Source organism: Nomascus leucogenys, chromosome 14 (genome assembly GCF_006542625.1).
Source record: "Nomascus leucogenys isolate Asia chromosome 14, Asia_NLE_v1, whole genome shotgun sequence".
Lineage (NCBI taxonomy): Eukaryota > Metazoa > Chordata > Mammalia > Primates > Hylobatidae > Nomascus > Nomascus leucogenys.
In genome coordinates this window covers 33,227,431-33,247,885 of record NC_044394.1, presented here as the reverse complement: position 1 = coordinate 33,247,885, position 20,455 = coordinate 33,227,431, and the positions used below count along the sequence as shown (strand labels likewise).

Here is a 20,455-nt window from a genome sequence, read left to right as displayed (position 1 = left end):
TAGTCTATATGTAATTTTTATTAATAGTTACCCACAATAAATGTAGTAACAAAAAAAAATCTCAGAACAAAATTCTATTTAACATTTCATTCAAAAAAGTACAAGTATAAATTATTCTATTACACATTTATTTAAATATCAGTCACTGTGACATATATTTTTATTTTATCTTCAAATACGTCTATTAGTAATCAACTATCACAGGATTTATAAAGCATCATTACAGAATATTTTAAATAAAAAATTAAAACTTGGAAAGTTAAATGTAGCCTAGTAAAGGTAATTGAGATATCCTTTTTTATAATCACTTTATTGAAAAATAATCCACATAGCCATAAGATTCATCCTGTTAAAGTGTACTATCCAGTGTTTATTAGTATGTTAACAGAGTTGTGCAACTATCACCAATATCTAATTTTAGAACATATTCAACACCTCAAAAAGAAATACCACATGCATTAGCAGTCTCTTCCTATTGCCTCTTCCTCCTGCTCCTGGCAACCATTAATCTACCTTCCGTCTCCATAGATCACATTTTCTACATATTTCATATAAATGAAATATAGTATGTGGTCTTTCATGTCAAGCTTTTTCACTGAGCATAATGTTTCAAGATTCATCTGTGTTGTAGCATATGTAAATATTTCATTCCTCTTTACGGCCAAATAATATTCTACTGTATGACTATACAATACTTGTTTATCTATTCAACAGTTGCTGGACAGGTGAGTCATTTCCACTTTTTGGCTATTATGAATTAATGCTGCTGTGAACATCTATGTACAAGTTTTCATGTGGACATAGGTTTTCAGTTCTTTTGGGTATATACATAGGAGTCGAAATGCTCAGCCACATAGTAATTCCATGTTTAAACTTTTGAGGAACTGCCAGAGTATGTTCCAAAGAGGCTATAGCATTTTATAATCCCACCACAATGTATAATAGTTCACTTTCTTCACAACCTCACCAACACTTGTTGTTACATTTTTGATTATAGCTTTCCTAGTAGATGTAAAGTGGTATCTCATTATGGTTTTAATTTGCATTTCCCTGTGACTAGTGATGTTGAACATTTTTTCACGTTCTACTGACCACCTGTATACCTTCTTTGGAAAAATGTCTATTCAAATCAGTTATGCATTTTAAAATTGGGTTGTTTGCCTTCGCATTGCTGAGAATTCTTTAGATATTCTGAATGTAAGTCTGTTACATGTGATTTACAAATATTTTCTCATTCTGTGGTTGTCTTTTCACTTTCTTTTTTTTATATTTTATTTTATTATACTTTAAGTTCTAGGGTACATGTGCACAACATGCAGGTTTGTTACATATGTATACATGTGCCATGTTGGTGTGCTGCACCCATTAACTCGTCATTTACATTTGGTGTATCTCCTGATGCTATCCCTCCCCCTCCCCCTCCCCCCACCCCACAACAGGCCCCGGTGTGTGATGTTCCCCTTCCTGTGTCCAAGTGTTCTCATTGTTCAATTCCCACCTGTGAGTGAGAACATGCAGTGTCTGGTTTTTTGTCCTTGCGACAGTTTGCTGAGAATGATGCTTTCCAGCTTCAACCATGTCCCTACAAAGGACATGAACTCATCCTTTTTAATGACTGCATAGTATTCCATGGTGTATATGTGCCACATTTTCTTAATCCAGTCTATCATTGTTGGACATTTGGGTTGGTTCCAAGTCTTTGCTATTGTGAATAGTGCTGCAATAAACATACATGTGCATGTGTGTTTATAGCAGCATGAGTTATATTCCTCAGGGTACATACCCAGTAATGGGATGGCTGGGTCAACTGGTATTTCTAGTTCTAGATCCTTGAGGAATTGCCACACTGTCTTCCACAATGGTTGAACTAGTTTACAGTCCCACCAACAGTGTAAAAGTGTTCCTATTTCTCCACGCCCTCTCTAGCACCTGTTGTTTCCTGACTTTTTAATGATTGCCATTCTAACTGGTGTGAGATGGTATCTCATTGTGGTTTTGATTTGCATTTCTCTGATGGCCAGTGATGATGAGCATTTTTTCATGTGTCTGTTGGCTACATAAATGTCTTCTTTTGAGAAGTGTCTGTTCATATCCTTTGCCCGCTTTTTGATGGGGTTGTTTTTTTCTTATAAATTTGATTGAGTTCTTTGTAGATTCTGGATATTAGCCCTTTGTCAGATGAGCAGATTGCAAAAATTTTCCCCCATTCTGTAGGTTGCCTGTTCACTCTGATGGTAGTTTCTTTTGCTGTGCAGAAGCTCTTTAGTTTAATGAGATCCCATTTGTCAATTCTGGCTTTTGTTACCATTGCTTTTGGTGTTTTAGACATGAAGTCCTTGCCTATGCCTATATCCTGAATGGTATTGCCTAGGTTTTCTTTTAGGGTTTTTATGGTTTTAGGTCTAACATTTAAGTCTTTAATCCATCTCGAATTAATTTTTGTATACGGTGTAAGGAAGGGATCCAGTTTCAGCTTTCTACATATGGCTAGCCAGTTTTCCCAGCACCATTTATTAAATAGGGAATCCTTTCCCCATTTCTTGTTTTTGTCAGGTTTGTCAAAGATCAGATGGTTGTAGATGTCTGGTGTTATTTCTGAGGGCTCTGTTCTGTTCCATTGGTCTATATCTCTGTTTTGGTACCAGTACCATGCTGTTTTGGTTACTGTCGCCTTGTAGTATACTTTGAAGTCAGGTAGCGTGATGCCTCCAGCTTTGTTCTTTTGGCTTAGGATTGTCTTGGCAATGAGGGCTCTTTTTTGGTTCCATATGAACTTTAAAGTAGTTTTTTCCAATTCTGTGAAGAAAGTCATTGTTAGCTTGATAGGGTTGGCACTGAATCTTTTCACTTTCTTAACTGTGTCCTTAGAAGCACAGAACTTTTAAGTGTAATGAAGTCCAATTTATCTACTTTTTCTTTGTTTGCTTGTGTTTCTGGTGTTATAACCATTGCCTAATGCAAGGTCACAAAGATTTACACCTGTTTTTTCTAAGAGTTTTATAGTTTTAGTGCTTATATTTAGACCTCTGATCCATTTTAAGTTAATTTTTATATGGTGTGCAGCAGGAGACTAACTTCATTCTTTTGCATGTGGATATTCAATTGTCCCAGCATCATTTGTTGAAAAGAACTATTCTTTCTCCCATTTAATTGTCTTGACACCTTTGTCAAAAACCAACTGACCCTAAATGTAGGGGTTTACTTCTGGACCCTCAATTCTATTTCCTTGATCTATATGTCTTTCTTTACACCAGGACTGTCCTGATTACTGTAGCTTCACAGTAGGTTTTGAAATCAAGAAGTGTGAACCCTCCAACTCTTTTCTTCTTTTCTAAGATTGTTATGGCAATTAAGTTATTCTTAAGTCTTTCAAATATATTCCAAATTTTGCTTAAATGTTATGTATTTTCATATCTTTAATATAAAATATGCTACTATCATGAATGAGCTGGATCTAAAAATACATTTTAAATAATCATAAATGAATTTGAAACTTGCATATTGTCACACTATCATGACATTTTCATCACCATTTTATTGTTTCTTCAATATCAGTGATTAAAATTAGTAGTTATTTATATGGAATCTACGTACTTAGATTTTCAACAATTTGAAAAAAAAGTAATTCAGTATAACAAAGGATTTACTTCACTTTCCTCATAAGTGTCTTAAAATAATCTCCCTAGAGTGAAAATGTCGTACTTCCTCATCAGCAATAAAATTCAGCTATGAAAACAAAATGTTATACTTATCATATTATCACTCAATTTAATATCCTCAGATATTTCATTAATGCATTCAAAAAACCAACACTTACTAAGCACCCACTATTGGGGAGGAAGAATTAATATTAGTGCTTCTAAGTGAAATGTGCTATAATTTAATTTACTAAAATATAAAACTAAGTATTCTTTTTCTTATTTGGTTTTCTCTTTGACTTCTCAAAAAAGCATGAGTTTTGGTACTCCTGGCAGAATGATTTCATAGACACATATGTAGAGAAAAGAGTGAAAAATGAACAAACTAGAACTGACATGTATAGACTTAAATGTTCCTTCAAAGTAGGTAATGAGTAGGAATAATTATACAGAATCTAAATACTATATAAAAAACATTTTAATGTGAGTAAAAGGAAAACCTAAAGAAATGACAAGCTTTTCTATGGTTGGTTTGTGGTTCAGATCCCTTTCTTAAATTCACACTGGTTGGAAGAAAAGAATTATGGCAAAGGAGTCCTAACAACTTCTACAAAGCATATAAGCTTTTTTCTATTCTTTTTTAATGTCTTAAATATTTCAACATGCAAAAATATATAGAGAACATATGTAGTCTATCTGCATATCTATGAATATAAATACTTGTGTATCTACCACCCTGATAGAAACATTTTCTCGTATTTGCTCCAGATTAATTACAAATACAATTCAAGCCCTCTCCATACCCAGCCTCAATCTTGCTCCTTTCCCTCCCATTCCTTCTCCAAAAGTAAACATTAGCCTGAATTTGATGTTTATTATTCCCATGCATGTCTTTATACTTTCATTATTTGTATGTATGCATCCATTATTTTACAGAAATTATGTATGTTTCATATGTTTATAGCCTTTTTGGGTTTTTTCCCTCAACATTATAGTGGGGAGATTTATCCATGTTTTAACCTGAGCTCTCTCTTAGTTCATTCTCTTTCATATAATTACAGGATTATACCAAATTTATTTAGCCTTTCTGCAGGTGTTTTCACAATTCAAATGAGTGCTATAGTAAACATTCTCATACAGCAGGGGGTAGTTAGTAAGAGCATCAACTCTGGAAACAGCTGGCTTGAGTTTGGATCGCACCTCTGCCATGTATTAAGCTGTGACCTTGGGCAAGTCTTAAACCTTCTGTGTCCCAATGTCTTCATCTGTCATATAGGGATATTAGCAATACCTAGTCCTCATAGAGATTATTATGGAGAATAAAAAGTTCATACATGTAAAGCTTGTACAACAGTAAGCAGTGTTTTTATGTGGTTGGCCCTGCAAAACAGAGCTAGTTCAAAAACAGGAAAACCCCAACAATATCAAGAAACGTCTAGAAGCGTATTTCAATGCTTCCTATCTAATACATAGTCCACTTCCCCTTGCTAGCAGACAGTGGACTCTCCCTCTCTGGAAATCAGGCAGCTGCCTCCCCTGGGTAGACATCTCTCATGATGATACTCAAATTCAAGATCTGCCCCCACCTCCCCTCATGGCTTCTAGTCTAATAACCAGGGTTAACTCATCATTACCTGACTACAGAAGTACTGTCCTTGCTTCAATAGGAAACTAAATATTCACTAAGAAGCTACAGGACCTAGCTAATGGCAGAAACCACAAGAATTTGCCTGTGATGGTGTGATATCATAAGAAATACATATTTTGGTCTTCACTTCTGGTTCCTGGCTAGAGCTCCGAAACAGGTGAAAGGAGCCTCTTTTGTTGTTCACAATACGCCCCTTTCAACCACATCTGAATGTATGTTAATGAGGTGACTTTTAGAAAGCCTCTAAAGATGAAAGGCTGGTTGTTAGGAAAACCAATCATGATTAGAGGGTAGGAACTCCCAGCCTCACCACCAGGGAGGGAAGAGCGGCTGGAGATTGACTTAATCACATTGGCCAATGATTTACTCAATCATGCCTTTGTAATGAAGCCTCCATAAAAACCCAAAAAGACAAAGTTCAGAGGACTTCCAGGTTGGTGAACAAGAACGTGTCCATGTGCTGGGAGAGTGGTGTACCCCAACACTCCACTGGAACAGAAGCTCCTGTGCTGGGGACCCTTCCAGACCTCACCCTATGTATCTCCTCATCTGGCTGTTAATTTGTATCCTGTAATATAGCACTTGTAATAAATCCGTAATCTCGTAAGTAAACTGTTCCTGAGTTCTGTGAGCCCTTCTAGCAAATGACAGAACCCAAGGTTTAAATAGCCTGAGAAAAGTACAGTGCTGTGAAAATGGGTTTATTTTCAGTTTCATCAATACGAAAAAATTCAAAATTCACTAATCCCATAAACTGATATATTTAAAGTGTGACACTGGCCTTAAAGACACTGGTCTTTCACACTAAGGAAATAAGCTAATTTGAATCAATATAAATGAAATTTAAATAGACATATAATAGTTTAAATAAGTTATCAGGCAATGACCATATCGTGTTTCATAAGGATGCACATTTTCCTAATTTTTGAAAAAAGTAGGTAATTCTATTATGAAAGTTTATTGTAACAAAAAAATCAGTTCTTTACATGTCTCATTTCAACAGCTAGTTTAAATAGCATGCTTCATACATGTATGATAAGAGAAAAAGACATGTACTTTAAAGTAGTAAGCAATGGTTAATGAATTTCATTTAACTAAAAAGCAACTTCCTGACATTTTTTCCACTTACGTTTAAGCATTTTTAGATATAATTTATATATGAAATGTACACATCAGAAGTGTGAAATTTGATTAGTTTTGACAAATGCGTACATCCACATAATCTGCACCCTTAACAAGACACAGAATATGTCCATATTTGTTTAAAAGCTGAAACAAAGCCAAACAAAAAGCTCCTTTGTAGCTTCTTACTAGTCAATCCCCTTGGAAACAATGATTGATTATACTTCTATTTAACAGATTAGTTTACTTATTACAGAATTTAATATCAATGTAATCATATAATAGACACTGTTTTGTGACTTGCTTTTCTTTTTGGTAGATTCCTCAGGATTTTCTAAATACAAATCACGTCATCTGCAAATAAACACAGTTTTACTTCTTCCTTTCAAATCTGATATATTTTATCTTTGTCATATTCCCAATCTTAGGGGAAGAACTTTCAACATTTCACTAATAGGTTTTTGGTAGGAAAAAAGTTTCCTTCTTTTCCTTGTTTTCTCAAAAATTTAAAAAATCATGAAGAGGTGTTGAGTTTTGTCAAAATTATTTTTGAGCATCTATTAAAATGATAGTTCTTTAGTCTGTTATGGTGAATTGCTTTGATTTTTATACAATAAACTAACCTTGTATCCCTTGGACAAGCCCCACTTGGTAATAGAGTATTATCCTTTTTACATATTGCTGGATTTGATTCGTAAATACTTTATTATGAGGAATATTGGTCTGTAGTTTTGAGGGATTTTTGTAAAATCTTGTCTGATTTTAGTTTCTAAATTATAGAAGCTTCATAAAATGAGTTGGGAAGTATATCCTCTTCTATTTTTTGAGAAAAAAGAATAATATTGGCATTATTTCTTCCTTGTAAGTTTAATAGAATTCATTAGTGAAGATCCTTACGGGAAATACTTAAATTATGAATTCAATTTTTAAAATGAACATAGAATTCATCAGATTTCTATTTTTCCTGCATCAGTTTTGTTTTTTAAGAAATGTACCCATTCATTTCAATTGCCAAATTTATTGGCATAAAGTTTTACATAATATTTCCTCATTATTCTTCTAAGATCTGTAGTATCAGTAATGATATCCCCTCTTCTACTGTTGATATTGATAATTTGTGTTTTCTCACTTTTTTCTCAGTAAGCCTTACTACAGTTTCACCAATTTTATTAATCTTTTCACCAAACCAGCCCATAGCTTTACTGATTTTATTTTGGCCATTTTCTATTTCACTGACTTCTAGTTCTTACTTTCTTTTTTCTATTTTCTTTGGGATTAATTTGCTTTTTGTCTATCCTCCTAAAGTAGAAGCACAGATCACTGGTTTTATAGATTTCTTCTCTTCTAATACAGGCATTCGACTATAAACTTCCCACTAAGGGCTAATTTAGCTGCATCTCACAAATTTTTATGCTGTTTTCAATATCATTCTGTTCAAAATGTTTTCCAATTTCCCTATGATTTCTCTTTGACCCAAGGGTAATTTAGAAATGTGTTATTTAATTTCAAAATATTTGCATATTTGTGTAGCTATTTTATTGTTAATGATTTCTGACTTAATACCATTGCTATCAGAGAACATACTCCGCATAATTCTGTCCATCTACTTCTGTAAGTCTCGTTTATCCATTCTATAATTTAAAAGCTGAAATGAAGCCAAATAATCTTCTGACTAAAAAAACTAGTGTATGAATTTTAACTGTAAGCCAGACATCAGTATATTTATTCTAATACCTCATTTCCTCAGTTTCTCTGTTCTATATTTTCTGCTATTTTTATAAGAAAGAGGAGTTAGACAAGTGTAAGTCAGAAGTTAATACCTTAATAAAATTCAAAAAGCTAAAAAAATGAGGAAAAGGTAGTCAATTTTGAATTAACTACATCGAATACTGTTAGATGGAAAATACATTCTGAATACAATGGTAAAAGACACCACCTATAGGAGCAACTGCTATCAACGCATAGTAAGTTTGCAAAGTCAAATGTTTTCTAGAAACAGATACACACGTGCATGTGCACAAAACACACATCACATGCAAAGGCATGCACACACACACACGTGTACACACACATTGCACACCTACTCTATCTCCAGTTTAATAGTTTCTACTGGTTCCTACCGAAGGATTTGTGATGGCTGAAGAATTAGATTAAAAATAACATTCTTACTCTCATTTCATGAAGCACTTACCTTAAGGTACATTCCATTTCCACTTCAGAGGGTATAGAGAGAACGCGGAAAATGTATTTGTCAACTAACAAAGAAAAACTATCTCCAGGATTCAAATAGCACCACAGATTTGTCTTCAATGGTAAGAGCTGACTCTTCTCTGAAGACTGATAAAAACACGGATTTGTGTGTATCTAACAAATTAGAGAAGAATATAATTAAATTTAAAAAAGAATACAATAATGTTGTAACTCAAAATTACAAGAAAAATACAATTAAATATGAATTCACAATTTTGGTATCAAAACAATTTAAGCATAAACTTAGACTTAAAAGTTTAATAAATCTAACTCTTATAAGTACCATAATTATTATTTATATATAAAAGAGAAAAGAAGCTATGGTATACCTCCCATTTCTCCAGGACTCAAAGGAAAAATCAACTAACTGGTTAAAAGAGTCTTCTATTTTGCTTAATAGAGACAACTGGACATCACAAGAAGAAATATGAAAAATAATTCTTAGTATGGAAAAACTGAGCCCCCAACTTCCACATCCAAAATGCGCTAATTTCCTGAGAATGGCTAGTTTCTTTACCATTTATTTTCTCCTACTAATTTCTTATTACAATTAAAAAATAAGAAACTACAATGCTATGGTTTGAATGTGTCCCCCGAAGTCCATGTGTTGGAAACTCCAACCCTAAGGCAACAGTGTTGACAAGTAGGACCTTTAACATGTAGGTCATAAAGGAAATGTCCTCATGAATGGATTAATGACATTATCACAAGAGTGGATTCATTATCTGGGGAGCAACTTTGCTATCTAGAGAGTGGGTCTGTCATAAATGCAAGTTTGGCCCTCTCTTGCTCACTCTCTCATGCATGCTTTCTCTCCACGTAATGCCTTCCACCACGTTATGATGCAGCAAAAAGGCTCTCACCATATGCGGCCCTGGCATTTTAGACTTCCCAGCTTCCAGAACAGTGAGCCAAATAAATGTCTGTTCATTATAAATTACCCAGCCTCAGGTATTCTGTTATTGCAGCACAAAATGAACTAAGACATATAGGAAGGAAGAGTCTAATCAAATCTGTCAAGCAAACAACACAGCTTTCTTTCTACCTTCTGAAAGAGGAATCGTCTTATTTGTTTAAATGAAACTCCCACTATGAAGATCATCCACATTCAAATCAAAGTAGTAAATGAATCTCAAAGTTAGAACTATTACAATATCCACTATTTTAAATTATGTTTGCCACTACTTCCGTATTAGCAAAGATAACAAGAGTTGCTTCAAAAAACAAAAAGGACCTATTATGAGGTACCTTAAAAATTCTAACTAGATTCAAGCTAAAATTGGCCATTTCCATAAGTCAAATAGCCTTTTTGTCATAATATCACTGGGTTTTTAAAATAAATAAGCTTTAGGATATGACAAAGCAATCTACATAATGCAGATCTCTGGTGTTTTGTTTTTTTTTTTAAGTACAATCTTATAGAGAGCACCTATCTCTATTACCCTTCCTTCTATCTGTTTCATCCGTTTAAATGAGAGTTTTTCTGGAGACATCACAGCAAAGTAATTACCACCCTGGGAATGGACATATGCTGAGCAATAACAACAACAAAAAAGACACATCTTTGAAGCTAGAATGAATATAATCCACCTAGTTCTGACCATTCAATTTCGTAAGAATCTGGCCATACATCATATTTCTATCCTTTAAATCTGTGTTACAAGAAAGCAGTAAAATAAAACTTGGAGATAAAGAGCAGAGGTAGAAATTTAAAACAGAGATGACACAAATTTGGTCGGCCATTATTTTATCAGTCAAACTATATACAAGATTGCATAAGAAGGGAGATGCAGTGTGATTTATGCAATACTGTATTCCTAAAAAGAGTAGTGAATGTTTGATTTTTAAATTCAAGTTACAATTTAAACAATGTTTAGAAATCTTTCACCATGCTGACAGCCACTCCTAATTTCTCTCTCTCAAAGCTGTCCTCTGGCTCTTGGCAGGTTGAGCTTTTGAGTGCAACAAGCACATGACAAATTGACAGGTTGTGAGCTTGTGTCCACTGCTGAACTTGGGAATCATGCCCTGTATTCCTCATCCTTTTGGGCGAAGGCTCCCTTTCCTTGAGTATGTCATGGTCATCAGAGTCAGGAATGTTGAACTAACATGAGAAGCAAGAGTCAGGAATCCACATAGCTTTGGTCTGAACTCTGAATATTCTTTAAGTGAGGCTTGGCTTCTGATTATAGGCTAAGACCATGTTCTTATTCATGAGCATTTTAAAACTTCAGATGAGTCTCTAAACAACTTTAAATACTGACATAGTCCCAAACTTACAAAGGCTAGGATGTTAAATACAAAGGCATAACGTTGTAAGAGTGGAAAAGGTAAAATACTTAAGGAAACTACATTTCTTTACAAAAGCATCACAAACCCAAAGATAATGCAATATTCTGTTTGAGTATGTTTTCCTCAGCGGAAAGCACTTAATATTTAAATTATAGTTGGTTAAATATTGGCAGTCAGCAAATCCAGCCACAAAGAAAGTGAATCCATGAGTATGGTCCATGATCATCTTTTCTTTTTCCTAAAACTGTTCATACAGGAGATTCCAAAATGAAGAGTAAAAATGACACTAAATTCTAATGTTTGATCCTCTAACATAAACCTAAATTCATATTACTCACTGAATAAGTTAAAAAATGAATGTCAAACTACATATACTCCAACTAAAATGCTACACGTACATGAAGTCCAAAAAGTAGTTTTTAAAAAGTTACAAGGTATATAAAAACCTAACAATATTAATAAACAAAAAGGAAGATTACACACCAAAAAATTAGGAATGAAAACAATGGCATAATTACATAAAAAATAAAAGTTTTGAAAAATAACAGAATACTGTAAATACTTTATAGCAATACATTTGTAAATATGGCCAAAAGAGACAATTACCTAATAACACCAAGTAGATTTTTTTAAAGTATGTTTACGTGTATGTATGTGCAGCCTGTTTGAAAGTATTTAATTTTTTTTCTTTTTTTGAGACAGAGTCTTGCTCTGTTACCCAGGCTGGAGTACAGTGGCATGATCTCTATTCATTGCAACCTCTGCCTCCAGGTTCAAGCAATTCTCGTGCCACAGCCCCCTGAGTAGCTGGGACTACAGGTGCCCGCCACCACAACTGACTAATTTTTGTATTTTTAGTAGAGATGGGGTTTCACCACATTGGCCAGGCTGGTCTCAAACTCCTGGCCTCAGGTAATCCACCTGCCTTGGCCTCCCAAAGTGCTGGGATTACAAGGGTGAGCCACTGCACCTGGCTTGAGAGTATTTAATTATTAGAGAAAGGAGATTGAATTGGACCCGTAATATTTCAAAAGTACAATCAATAATTAAAAATCTTTTCAATCCCTCCCAAAACCAGACCCCAGTGGATTTAAAGATTTTTCTGAATATTCAAACTTTTCTTGATATCACAAAAGGGTTAAGGATCCCTAACTGCTTCAAATGAGACAAGTTTAACTTTGATTCTAAAAGCAAACAAGGGCAGACAAAATATTGGTAAGCCCAACCTCACCGTGATTAAAAGATATAACTACCTACATAAGAGACATTATTGGTATGTGCCTTTTAACAAATTCATGAGATTATAAATTCAAACTTCAATAGATCATGCTACAACTTTAGAACTGGTGCAAAGGATGCATTATCCCTGCAAAAAAAATGGAACTAAAATACAAATCAATTTCCTATAGCTTTCTCTTAGAGTTATCATTAAATATTAAAGAATGATAGATGTATACCCCCAAAAAGCACCTTATTTTCAGTGTTTGTTTGTTTGTTTAATATGGAAAGCTTTTTTTTTTTAACAAAATAAGTTGAGGAAAGGCTATTATTATAGGATTTTCCAGATATCTCACAAGTACAATTTTAATTTCATGAGAAGAAAAACATTCTCAATTCAGGAACTTTGTGCAATAAAAAAAACACAACCACCCAAAGACGTATATTTTGAGGGTCAATAATAAAAGGCAAAAAAGAAAAACTGCAACTTATAGAGCTACTGCCTCAATCATCCAAGGCCCCAAGTGAGTAAGATTTTACTAAAATGAAATAAAAGCACTGACAGCTATGAATTCACCCTAAGGGCATAACCAATCACTGGTGATATAGTTATTTACAAAGAACATCATCATCAGTTTGCCTTTGTAATGTCTTTTCTCCCAGCTGATACTAGGCTGTAGATTAAATTTAAATGAAATATAAAAAAGCTAACATCATCTCCTCATGAGCTAGCATCATCTCCTCATGCACTATTTCCTAGAACTGCTGGAGAGCTACAGCATTTTTTGTAGGAGAAATGTTAGAGGGAAAAAAGGCAGAAAGTCATCCAATTTAAAAGTACAAATTAGTAATTGCCCTAATTGCATTCAATTCTCCTTGTCAAAGCTATTTTTTTATTTGGTGGTAAGTTTGGATTTCCAAGTTAAAGAAAAGCAGAAAAACATTTAATCACTTAAATATAATTTGGGGTATGCAGTATACAGAAGGGATCATCATAACAAAACATTTGCTATATTCATTTATGTAATTTTACCAAGATCTTTAACTAAAATTTCCCTCTTGACATTTTACTACACTTGTATAGATAACTTGCTTTAGTAGATCAAAGAATTTGTGACTGATTAGGGAACAGAGAATAAGTGATATTTCACAAACATTAAGATAAAATCAATGAACGAGAAGTCACTTGTCCATCATATTCTGATTTTCAAGATCTTTAAATTTCCATTAACAATTAAAATCAGTGTTAGAAATTCTCTAAATGTCTTTAAATTGCACCTTGTAGACAGTGCAGCTACAATAAGCTGCTGAATAAATATATCAATCTATTTCAAGATAATGGGCATTTTACTGAAACTATATTAATATAAACATGGTTATTAGCTAGTCAGGTTTCTAACGTGCAACTCAAGTTTTCAGTCCATTTTTCTACTGGATTTTTTATTTTTTTCTCATTGATTTAAGGCATCTGTCATATGTTTTGGATAGCACTCCTGATATAGCTTTGTCACTGCCCAAATCTCATGGTGAACTGTAATCCACAATGCTGGAAGTGGGGCCTGGCAGGAGGTGCTTGGATTACATATAGGTGCCTCAAGCCAGATGCCTCATGGCTTGGTGCTATCTTAAAGATAATGAGTTCTCATGAGATCTGCTCATTTAACTAATACAGAGTGGGCACCTCCCACACTATATTAGTCTGTTTTCACCTAAGACTGGGTAATTTATTAAAAAAAAAAAAAAAGGTTTAATTGACCCACAGTTCTGTAGCCTGTACAGACAGCATGGCTGGGGAGGCCTCAGGAAACTTTCAATCATGGTGGAAGGCAAAGGGGAAGCAGGCAAATCCTACATTGCTGGAGCAGGAGAAAGAGAGAGAAGGGGGAGGCGCTACAAACTTTTAAACAACCAGATGTCATGAGAACTCACTATCATGAGAACAGCAAGGGGGAAATCCAATACCACCATGATCCAATCACCTCCCACTAGGCCACTCCTCCAACACTGGAGATTACAATTCGACACGAGATTTGGGCAGGGACACAAATCCAAACCATATGACCCTCCCACTCTCTCTCGCTTGCTCCTGCTTCCAACATGTGATGTGCTGGTTTCCCTTTTGCCTTTTTAGATGATTGTAAGCTTCCTGAGGCCTCCGCAGAAACCAAGCAGATATGGGCACCATGCTTCATGTAAAGCCTGCAAAACTGTGAGCCAATTAAACCTCTTTTTATAAATTACCCAGTCTCAGGTATTTCTTTATAGCAACACAAGAATGGCCTAATACAGAAAATTGGTACTGGAATTGGGGCATTGCTATGAAGATATCTAAAAGTGTGGAAGTGACTTCAGAACTGCCTAACAGGCAGCAGTTACAAAAGTTTGGAAGGCTGAGAAGAAGACAGGAAGATGAGAGAAAGTTTGGAATTTCTTAGAGATTGGTTAAATGACCAAATGATCAGCAAATTTGTGACCAAAATGCTGATAGTGGTATGGACAATGAAGTCCAGGCTAAGGAGGTCTCAGATGGAAATGAGGAACTTATTGGGAACTAGAGCAAAGGTCAAGTATGTTATGCCTTAGCAGAGAGCTTGGCTGCATTTGGTTCATATCCTAGGGATCTATGGAAGTCTGACCTAAAGAATGATGATTTAGGGAATCTGGTAGAGGAAACCTCTAAGCAGCAAAGTGTTCAAGAAGTCGCCTGGCTGCTTCTAACAACCTGCACTCAAATGCATAAGCGAAGAAATGACTTAAAGTTGCAACACATATTTAAATAGGAAGCAGAGTGCAAAAGCTTGATAAATTTGTAGCCTAGCCATGTGGCAGAGAAATTAAAAGCTTTTTCAAGAGAAGGATTCAAGCAGGCTGTGAAGCAACCACTTGCTAGAGAGAGATGTGCACGACTGAAAAAAAAAGTCAGGCTCGGCACGGTGGCTCATGCCTGTAATCCCAGTACTTTGAGAGGCTGAGGCGGGTGGATCACCTGAGGTCAGGAGCTTGAGACCAGGCTGGCTAACATGGCAAAACCCCATCTCCACTAAAAATACAAAAAAAAATTAGCTGGGCGTGGTGGCATGTGCCTGTAATCCCAGCTACTTGGGAGGCTGAGGCAGGAGAACTGCTTGAACCCAGGAGGTGAGGTTGCAGTGAGCTGAAATCCCACCACTACACTCCAGCTTGGGTGACAGAGGAAGACTCCATCTCAAAAAACAAACAAACAAACAAAACAAGTTCTAATATCCAAGACAACGGAGAAAAGGCCTCAAATGCATTTCAGAGACCTTCATGGCAGCCCCTCTTATCACAGGCCCAGAGGCCTAAGAGAGAAGAATGATCTCATGGGATAGTCCCAGGGCCCTGCTGCCCTGCATGGCCTTGGGACAGTGCTATCCACATTCCCACTGCTCTGGCTCCATCCATGGCTCAAAGGACCCCACATACAGCTTGGGCTGCCACTTTGGAGGATGCAAGCCATAAGCCTTGACAGCTCTCACATGGTGTTAAGCCTGTGGGTGCACAGAGTGCAAGAGTGGTGGATTCTTGGCAGCCTCCATCTAGATTTCAGAGGATGTATGGAAAAGCCTGGGTATCCAGGCAGAAGCCTGCTGCAGTGGCAAATCCCTTACAAGAGAACTTCTACTAGGGCAGTGCAGAAAATAAATGTGAGGTGGGAGGTCCCACACAGAGTCCCCACTTGGGACACTGCCTAGTAGAGCTGTGAGAAGAGGGCCACCGTCCTCCAGACCCAAACATAGTAGATCTACCAACTCCAGCCTGTGAGAGCAGCCTCAGAGGATGTACCCTCCAAAGCCAGAGGGGTGGAGCTGCCAAAGGTCTTGGGAGCCCACCCTTTGCATCAGTGTGCCCAGGATATGGACACAGAGTCAAAGATTACTTTGGAGCTTTGAGACTTACTGACTGCCCTGATGGGTTTTGAACTTGTGTTGGACCTACAGACCCTTTGTTTTGAAACAGGGATGTTTACCCAATGCCTATACCCCCATTGTTTCTTAGAAGTAAATAACTTTTGATTTTACAGGCTCATAAATAGAAGAGACTTGCCTTGTCTCAGGTGAGACTTTGGACTTCTCAGATAATGCTGGAATGAGTTAAGACTTTGGAGAATTATTGGGAAGGCATGATTGTATCTTGCAATGTGAAAAGGACATGAGATTTGGGAGAGGTCAGGGGAAGAATGATATAGTTTGGGTATTTGTCCCCACCTGAAACTCATGTTGAATTGTAATCCACAAATGCTGGAGGTGGGGCCTGGTGGGAAGTATTTTAATCATGGGGGTGGGGATACCTCATGGCTTGGTGCTATCTTCCAAATAGTGCATGAGTTCTCATGAGACTTAGTAATTTAAAAGTGTGTGGCTTAGCAAAGACATGGAGTCAACCTAAATGCCCATCAATGATAGACTGGAAAAAGAAAATGTGGTATATATATACCATGGAATACTCTGCAGCCATGAAAAAGAACAAGATCATGTCCTTTGAAGGGATATGGATGGAGCTGGAAGCCATTATCCTCAGCAAACTAATGCAGGAACAGAAAACCAAACACTGCATGTTCTCACTTATAAGTGGGAGGTGAATGATGAGAACACATGGACACAGGGTGGGAAACAACACACAATGGGGCCTTCTAAAGAGTGGAGGGTGGGAGGAGAGAGAACATCAGAATAGCTAATGGATGCTGGGCTTAATAGCTGGATAATGGAATGATCTGTGCAGTAAACCACCATGGCACACATTTACCTAGGTAATAAACCTGTACACCCTGTACATGTATCCCTGAACTTAAAAGTCGAAGAAAAAAAAAAGTGCGTGGTACTTTCCCCTCACTCCCTCTCCCTTGCTCCTGCTTTCGACATGTGACGTGCCTATTTCCACTGTGCCTTCTGCCATGATTGAAAGTTACCTAAGGCTTCACCAAAAACCTAGCAGATGATGGCACCATGCTTCCTGTAAAGCCTGCCCATGAGCCAGTTAAATCTTTTTTCTTTTCTTTTTTTTTTTTTTTTGAGACGGGGTCTCACTCTGTCTCCTAGGCTGGAGTACAGTGGTGCGATCTCAGCTCACTGCTATCTCTGTCCCCCTGGGGTTCAAGCAATTCTCCTGCCTGGGCCTCCTGAGATTACAGGCACCCACCACCATGCCTGGCTACTTTTTTTTTTCTTTTTTGGGACGGAGTCTCGCTCTGTCACCCAAGCTAGAGTGCAGTGGCGTGGTCTCGGCTCACTGCAAGCTCTGCCTCCCGGGTTCACGCCATTCTCCTGTCTCAGCCTCCTGAGTAGCTGGGACTACAGGCACCCGCCACCAAGCCTGGCTAATTTTTTGTATTTTTAGTAGAGATGGGGTTTCACCATGTTAGCCAGGATGGTCTCCATCTCCTGACCTCGTGATCCACCCGCCTCAGCCTCCCAAAGTGCTGGGATTACAGGCGTGAGCCACTGCGCCTGGCCATGCCTGGCTAATTTTTGTATTTTAAGTAGAGACAGGGTTTCACCATGTTGGCCAGGCTGGTCTTGAACTTCTGACCTTAAGTGATCTGCCTGCCTTCACCTCCCAAATTGTTGGGATTACAGGTGTGAGCCACTGCACACAGCCTAAATCTCTTTTCTTTATAAATTACCCAGTCTCAGGTATTTCTTTATGTCAATGCATGAATGGCCTAATTACATGTACCAATTACATGTGTTTTAAATATCTTCTCCCTGTTGTAGTTATCATTTTCATTATAGTGTCTTTTGATAAACGAAGTTTCTTATTTTAATTTCATTGGCTTTTCCCAACTGTTTTTATGGTTCATGCTTTTTATATCTTGTTTAAAAACTCTTCCCTACTCTAAAGTCATAAAGGTTTTTCCCTGTATTATATTCTAAGAGTTTTATAGTTTGACTCTCACATTTAATCTACCTGGAGTAGATTTTTGGGTCTGCAGTAGGGATCTAATTTTTTTTTCCAAACAGATAACTGTCCCTGTACCATTTACTGATAAAAACTCCTCTTCCCCACTGATACGCAATGCTAGCCCTGGCCCAGTCAAATTTCCACATACGTAAGTCCAAATCTAAAGTTGCTTTCAGTCCTAAATTTTATTCAACTGAAGGCACTAAAACTTCTTGTTAAGATAGATCATCAATTAGTTGTAACTTGAAGAAATTTTTTTAAAGAAAAGACACCCAATGCCAAGAGAATCCTGACTTCAGAAACATAACAACAACAACAAAATACTACAGAGTTCCAAGAACCTGGGCTCTTATTCCCATTCTAGAATTTGCTGAGTATTTAAGATCAGACGTTCTCCAGAAGGCCGTGACATTCTAAGTTATCAAAAAAAGGTACTCAAAAAAGCATAAAAAACATCTACCTTTCTCCCATATCTAAACATCACATTTATGGGAAAGTTTACAAAATTACACTAAATAATATTTAAAAGATCATAAACAGAGGTATAACTTAAATCATTCCAAATTTTAGTTTTATATCTAGTGGTCATGAGGAATTTTTGCTCGAGCTTCTAGTATTATTTCTACTACAGTTTTGTGCTCAAAAGACACCTGTAATGTCATACATAGTGGTTTTATGATCTGCGTACCATCTAATTAAAGACCCAGTAAAAGTGAAGAGTATTTTAAAAAGGAGCCTTTTTATAACTGAACACTGCTAAAATCCCACATAGAAATTTGGCTCACTACATACTGGATAAAATTTAACTCAAGGTAAGATTTTCAACTAATAAAATCACCTTTAATTTGAGCATATTTATTTTACATTATTAGTACTCTTTTGTTTTTTTTTTTTTTTTTTTTTTTTTTTTTGAGGCAGAGTCTCGTTCTGTCGCCCAGGCTGGAGTGCAGTGGCACGATCTCGGCTCACTGCAAGCTCCACCTCCTGGGTTCACGCCATTCTCCTGCCTCAGCCTCCCGAGTAGCTGGGACTACAGGTGCCCGCCACCGTGCCCGGCTAATTTTTTGTATTTTTAGTGGAGACGGGGTTTCACCGTGTTAGCCAGGATGGTCTCAATGTCCTGACCTTGTGATCCACCCGCGCCGGCCTCCCAAAGTGCTGGGATTACAGGCGTGAGCCACCGCGCCCGGCCTTATTAGTACTCTTTTGAATAGCCACAAAAGTACAAAATAGATCTGAAAAATTTTCAGCCAAGTATAGACACAACTCCAACTAAGCACCTTTATTAAAGCCAATTTGTACAACATTTTAAAATATAAATGTCCTTGATTAACACTGAGAAAAAATGTAAATGTTTAAAATATTCATGCATTAGTAAATATGACAGTTTTCTAACAACCTATTTTTGATATAAAAAAATTTAATGCCATGTCAATTTTGTTATAAGAAGGGTTTCTTCTTATCATTGAGTAAATAAAGAGTGTAAAGAGAAAACCTGGTATCTATTGAGTTGCCCACAATTCCACTGGTTAATTTGCTCACAAAATAAATGTGCTGACATGGACACAGTGGCATAGCAGACACTGGAGACTCAAAAGGTTGGTAGTTTGACAGGTGGGACAGGGTTGAGAAATTACCTAATGGGTACAATGTACACTGTTCAGGTGATGGTTACACTAAAAGCCCAGACTTCACCATTTCACAATATAACCATGTAACAAAACTGCACTGTACTCCCTAAATCTATATAAATAAAAAAATAATCATTTCTATATTTCAAGATCCCTCTATTCTTTCCTTTAATGTGCTTTAGTAACAATAAAAAAACTTATGTTAGGCCATGGTAGTTCATTGGCAGGGTGTTAGAAATTGGGCACCAGAGAATAGCATACTTTTGTGAAAATCTATCATGTTCTCACTCCTATATATGCCATAGATAGTTCTCACCACAGCATTTACTCATGCATTCAACAAATATTAATTAAATACCTACTATGTCTTAGGCACTATGCTAAACACTAGGGATACAAAGATTAGTCAGAGTTCCTATACTCAAGGACCTTATGATCCAGGATGTCATCTCAGAAGAATAAGACAGCTGGACAGGATACAGAGATGAATATCTAATGGTAAATAAAGTGGCTCCTAAAGGAGTGTTGACTCCAGATATTAACACTTTTTCAAGACACTAAGATAATGCAGAATGAAGATGAGACATAAACTCTTTTAAAGATTATTTATTCAAGGCTGAGATAAGGTGAATACATTGAATAATTTTTTATTCAAAAAATTTCCAAGTACTAAAATTAAAAAGATGCTTTCCAAATTTGGAAACAGTTGAACATAGGATAATAAAAGCAAGTACTAT

The 20,455-nt window shown here is 36.5% G+C and overlaps 1 protein-coding gene across 1 annotated transcript in view; it reads right to left on the bottom strand.

Moving 5' to 3' along the window:
* Positions 1–20,455, bottom strand: part of APLF (aprataxin and PNKP like factor) — a 107,941-nt gene that overhangs the window by 61,187 nt on the left and 26,299 nt on the right. The window contains exon 3 of the mRNA XM_003262483.2: positions 8,600–8,772. Within this exon, the coding sequence (XP_003262531.2) occupies positions 8,600–8,772 (173 nt within the window). The remainder of the gene's footprint in view (positions 1–8,599; positions 8,773–20,455) is intronic.